Consider the following 6072-nt stretch of genomic DNA (forward strand, 5'->3'; position numbering starts at 1 on the left):
ACAACTTTTGAAAGAGCGAGTCAACGAGTTACAAAACTCATTGAGTAAGATTGTGCCTGTAAAATATCGCCTTAATCATCCTCTTAAGTGTTATCAGTTTGAGTGCCGTTTGATTCAAATGATCACTTCCACTTTTGCACAAAACAGTCGTTTATTTCTACTGGGAGAACTTTAATTTGGCAATTTTCTGACGTTTATGCCATTTCTTTTACCTTTAGATTACGTATATATGCGCAAATCTCCTCTTTGTTTTTAACCATTTCCTCTTTCTCTATGGGAATGATTCTTATGCTACTTCATAAGCGTATGTAAGCAGGGTGTTAACTTACCTTCTAGTTTGCATTTTAAAGCACGCTTCAGTTACAATTGATGCATGCAACACAACTTTTTGACTTGAAAAGGCTGGACTGCATAGCCTATTAGTCAACTGGTTGGATGGGGTCACTTTCTGTCCCTCCCAAGTTGTACCACCTTCACTGCGGCGTGACCTTCATGCCATGCCTATCTGGGACCTCCCGGACCGTCCCTACACCAGCAATGTAGTGCTGGTCCATCGTTAACTTCAAATAGGGATTTGGAACTCCACGGTTTACCCCTGGTTCGGTAAACTTTACGCTAAAACATCACTAACCTAGCCTGAAAAGGCGATCTTAATTCATTTCATACATCGGACACAAGTATTTCCCCATAGCAGTCTTAAATATGTTTAGCTGAACAATTGACCACGTGCCCTCTTGAGCTATTGGGGTTTGTTATTTCGTTTTCTCAGACTGTGACTCAAACAGACCTTTTGTAGGACAATAACAAGTCACCAGACTGCACATGACTTTGCTTAGTCTAACTGACGCCACTCCTCGCATAAAAACGATGTATCATCATTCCCGGTGGAGATAATCTGTTCCACAGCTCATCATGATAACGACTGATCACTAAAAGATTGGGATTCGCGAAATGTGGATCGTTTATCCTAGTCAGAGCATCATGACTACGCAACCTGATCGGCATTTCGTATTTTTTCTTCAGTAATAGCAACCGGTGATGCTCTTAGAATATATTAAGCGTAAATAAAGACACCAACCGTATTTTTCTTCATCCGCCTCCGTGTCAACGATTCGGGGCTTTCGAATTCCTTCTGCTTCCGTGTACACTTAAATGGATTATGGTGGTTTCAGTTATACATATAAAACATTATAAATGACACTGAATGCAAGGAGAGAAAAATATTTAAGCAGAATATTTTATGTTTGCAAAAGAAGTGTGCAACTCTGGGACTGAAAATAATCGGATTAGTGAGAAAAGTAGATAAATTCTCGTCTATGTTTTCTGCTGAAAGTTAAGGAAGGAAACCTTAGGTTCTATGAGCATAGCATTGGGTCAGCAAAATGTCCGTTTTCTTCCACAGAGCGTGGCAACTATCTGGGGAAGTAATGATGACCGGGCTTCTTCTTAAGTAAATCACCTCTTTACCCCAAAAGCCCGGCATGTGGATATCTTAGCTGCGAACCAAAGAGGTTATGAGAACCTGCGTGTCTTCACGAAACATATGTTTAATATGATGGTTGTTTTCTTTATGAAAACTGCCATTTTAGGTGTTCATCGAGTGATGCAACATGGAAAATATCCACCCTCATTATACACAGTGTTTACTAAATGCGGTTATTAAATTCTGTAGAGCCTAACTTCGATAGTCGTGGGACTTCAATCTGAATTTTCGGATCAAACAAACTGTAGAGTACGAGGAAACGAAATAATGCTACACTCACACGCCTGTTGAGATTCTAGAACAGGGTAGTCGAGGCAGTAGATGGTGCAGAAGGTGCTACTGTGTGGGCAGGCCGTATTACAATAGCCTTTTGGATCCAGTCGCACACTGAAAGCATCTTTATCTTCCTCCAATAGAGAGCCATTCTGCAACAGACACGCTGCTTCGTCCACTGACACGTACCCCGTTCCGATTATGCCGACTCGCAATACCTTCGGAGTCTGCTGCGTTATCGTAGTGAGTTTCAGGCGTTGACGTCTGAATCGCAGAACACCTCGTGCGATTTTTGAGTAGTGAATCACCCTACTGCCAAACTGCTTCTCCACGTAGATTTCCTTCGGTACCTTAAACGACTCCTCAATTCTCACCTCTACATTCATATTTCCCTCGTAGTAATCCGAGTCCGAGATGGAGCGTTGAATCTGAATATCAACCAGGAGGTTGCCGAGACCCTGATAGGAGACATTGAATCTCAGGCGAACAAGGTTAGAAAATCCACCTGTCAGGGAAAATATGTTGTAGATTCGTGAGTTTTCGGTTGGAAAGCTTGTGAGGCTATTAATGTAATGAAGGAGTGGGGTGAGAAGACGAAGGGTGTTGTGCACCACACCCATGGAAGGGACGTCGTATATTGCCGTTTGACCCAGTGGTGGACCTCGAATTGTGATTGTCTCGTGGGAGATCGGGAAACTGTGTTCGTAGTTATCGTCAGGATGTTTGATTGATATCATTCCTTTTAGGCGGATAAAACGATCGGCAGAGCCTGTGAATAAAGTGGAAGCAGAAGAATGATTAGTCGATTTCTATGTCAATTATGGGAACTTAGTTCTTCGAAATTTCACGGTTCATATTGAAGGTAACAAATCAAGACTGTGTGAAAAATTATAAGGAGCTGGATTATATATCCATGTCTCTTAAAAGGGTTCGTCAATAAACAGCTATCTTACGTCGGTGTATGCACTTCTCCCATCCACCGCCATTGAATCCTGGAGGGCAGACGCAACACACCGTCGAGGTGAAGTTAAAGCACTCGGCATAGGCGTCTTCACAATTACTCGCCTCACATTCTACAAGGTAACCAAAGATCCTTTCCTTCATCCTCTTCAGGCATGGCATCCGCAGAGTTGGTAGTGATGAATGCAACCACTCCCTAGCGCTTGTGGAACTCGCTGATATGATGCTCTAAGAATGGATGACGCTAATCACTATGCTTAGTCTCGTGTGTGATGGCTGATTTATAGCTTTTTTTGATTAGCAAAAAAATGAAGTAGCACTTCTGGCGCCCAGTTCATAGTCATAGAGGCAGCGTAACTCCAGTTGCCACTTTAATTGATTGACTTCGCGCAGGTGAAGGCCGTAAGGCTAATGACAATGACAAGGTCATGGCATACGTGGTACCAGTTTTCATTTCTTTAGTGCCTAGATGTGTTGATTGTGCAGGTTTGAGTCAGGGAGGTCATTCACGACAGAGGCGAACACGGCGGTTAGACGTGGAGAGGAGAGTGTAAATTTCACACAGGCTACAATTGGATTAGCACAGTCTATACGAATATGATTAGGGCTTTTCAATTATTTTGCTTTGAAAAGAACACTGTGCATCCAGTGGTTTCAACCACTGACCTGCGATGCCAAGGCGTTTCGGGGAACGATACTACTATTTAAGTACACAGTATTATATTACCAACCAAAATAAACCTAAAGATTGGCGATAATTCTAAAACCGATAAGCTGATCTCGAGTAAAGGTCTTGTAGTAATTCTTACAATGCATGAAGTCATACCATTTGAATGTCAATATGTCAATCATCATTAGTCTGGTCACCTGTTGTGAAGTGTGCTGACTTCTTGCCGATAAGCTCAGTGTGTGCATCAAGCTATCGACAAAAGAAATCTTGTGATGAGCTCCCAATATCTCGTTTCTGATCCTGTAGTGGCTTACACACAACAAAACAGCGGTGTTGCGTGAAGGGGAAGGAAAATAACGAAGGAGAACGGTCGGAGGTGGGGAAGCATGGGAAGGTATAAAGTGAGCAGCAAAGTATCAAAATCACAAACACCTACTCGGAATGCTTAAATTCTCGGCGCTGAGAAGGTAGAACGCCAGTATCAGTACAATCACTGAGGCAAACGGCAACTCCATTGTGCCCAGTGGATTGTTTTCTTTCGAAACCGGAGTTTATATAACCTCTTGGCTGTAAACAAACCTGTACACGAATGTGCATCTGTGCGTATTTACGCAGGCAGTGAATTTCAGACGCAAAGTCGTAAAATGTCACGGGGCACGACAGGAAGTCGGCTAATTTTGATTTAAAAAAAGGCACAACGCAACGTCTACCTACCTACCGGCTTGAAGGCAGTGGACAAATAAACACACTAATCAAGTAGCCTGGACCGGACATAAACCATTGAGGGCAAAATGGATTTTCTAACTCATAATTTTATTGTGGAATCAGCTACGTGAGACGTGGTCACACATGGGTTGCGTGACAGCTTCATGTGGTTTCGGAACTTGAAAAACCTTCTTGATGAGTGCTTGCAAATCTTGAAGGAAAAAGGAGGAAAATTTGCCAAATTTGTTAAGGAGTTATTCAAAAAAAACCTGCACCAGAAGCGACGTGTGAGAAATTCTATAAGCACGCACGCACCCTCCGTTTTGCGTATCTATGAGTAGACACACTCGAATCTATGACGTCAAAAGCTAAAAAAAATATTGCCACATCTCATTGACGAAGTATTTTTTGTCAACCTTGAAGTTGCATATCATAACGGATTTCCCCGGTCATGCTTTTGTAACATCCCATGACCCAAATGAAGTCTCCTTTGACTTTGAAACTTATGCCTAACTCGAGAAGGAATGAAGTCACTTCAGTTACGTCATCTTCTTGCTTCAAATACGACGATTCTATCTTCCAAGGCAATCCCAATTTCTACTTTAAACTCGTAACGCACAAAAGTCACGGCCCGCAATGCTACTTATTATACATCAGTAGACTAGATACACCCAGCCTTTCCATTTACACTCGAAATCATTTTTGCAGCAAAATGAGACCATAGAGTCAAAAATGCTGCACTTCAGGTGTGATTATTAATAATATTATACAGTCAAGCATTATTGTGCGTAAGAAATAAGCCCCTCATCAAAGAGTTGTTTCGTCGAGGCTCGCATGGTGGAGCGGCTCAAGAAGGCGTCCGGATCCTCCCGTCGTTGAACAGTGTAGCCGTGCAAGATGAAACCGCCACCACCCGAGGTCATCCGAATAACTGGATGTGTGCGGCCCGGCAGTACCTGCATCGGACGCAGCCAGGTGTCATGGAGTGACAACTGGGCACAACTACCTCGTCTTTTCAGAACATTGTACAAGTCGACGAGGGCCTAGTAGCATGCAAACACGTCAGCAAGTTGAAAACAGACGCTAAGTAAGGGGAGTGCTCACCGGAAGAATGTGCGAGTGGACTACAAAAGGTCGACCAGGTGGTAGAAACTGCATCAATAAGAGAGTGATTTCAACGGGGTAGAATCGCGAGGCTACAATGAGGCAATCTGGTCGATCCTCGAGGTCTGGTGAAAGCTGCTCATCCGTAGGACAAAGAATCCTCCGAATCTCGTTTAATTGTTCCTGCTTCTCTTGAGACCGTTTTAATTTCTCCTCTTCTGACATGCTTTCTGTCTTCTTTGACCGGCGTTGGGAAACACGCCTGGATTTCCGTGTGCTATCCGCGGCAGTCTCTGGCAGAGCCTCCTTGGTTCCAAACAAACATAATTCATCACTCGCTACAGGTCGAATGAAGCGTTATGACTAGCAGTAGTCCCAGTGAGATGCTTTCCAAGAAAGTGTTATTTAACAGCTCTTACGCGACTTATCCTCATTTGTAACCAAACACGCTTCAGCGGCTGCAACAGAGCGATGGGAGCTGTTAATGCGCACAAGAGTGTGGGCAAGGAAGAAAAATGTCCAATTTTCTTACCCGCCTCCTCTTCTTCTATGCGCGGCCTCTAATAGCACAAAGAAAAAAAATTAAACCTTTGCTCTTACTTATCACAATGGAGTAAAGTGGAAATGAACCTTGCCTTATGTTGTGGAGACTGCGACACGGAATCATCTAGGTGTTCTTTAGCAAACAAACCGGTCAAGAGGAGAGAAGTAACGTCTCCAAATTGGACATTATAAATCTGCAAATGTAGAGGGTAAAATGGACTAATTTTGGGGATCTCAGAAGGTGGCTAATGTATGTAAATATCGAATGATGAAGATATGGTGTCATACGTTGTATATGTCGATGTCATGACCTACCATATACGCCTGTAGTATT

General features: G+C 43.1%; 2 protein-coding genes across 2 annotated transcripts in view; both read right to left on the minus strand. All coding sequences in view use genetic code 11, as the record gives it.

Moving 5' to 3' along the window:
• Positions 1 to 1224: 1224 nt before the first annotated feature.
• Positions 1225 to 2878, minus strand: EGR_08544 (egf-like domain protein; the record flags this gene model as incomplete). Its single annotated transcript, XM_024497793.1, has 3 exons — positions 1225 to 1271; positions 1764 to 2525; positions 2710 to 2878. The coding sequence occupies 3 exons, from the start codon at positions 2876 to 2878 to the stop codon at positions 1225 to 1227; spliced, it is 978 nt and encodes a 325-aa protein (XP_024347774.1).
• Positions 2879 to 4870: 1992 nt separating this feature from the next.
• The window catches only part of EGR_08545 (tRNA (adenine-N(1)-)-methyltransferase non-catalytic subunit TRM6), a gene marked incomplete at both ends in the record, with an annotated part of 3201 nt that continues 1999 nt past the window's right edge, over positions 4871 to 6072 (minus strand). The window contains 4 exons of the mRNA XM_024497794.1: positions 4871 to 5134; positions 5196 to 5533; positions 5615 to 5653; positions 5728 to 5755. Of these exons, the coding sequence (XP_024347775.1) occupies positions 4871 to 5134; positions 5196 to 5533; positions 5615 to 5653; positions 5728 to 5755 (669 nt within the window). The remainder of the gene's footprint in view (positions 5135 to 5195; positions 5534 to 5614; positions 5654 to 5727; positions 5756 to 6072) is intronic.

This window comes from Echinococcus granulosus (assembly GCF_000524195.1).
Source record: "Echinococcus granulosus chromosome Unknown EG_S00110, whole genome shotgun sequence".
NCBI lineage: Eukaryota > Metazoa > Platyhelminthes > Cestoda > Cyclophyllidea > Taeniidae > Echinococcus > Echinococcus granulosus.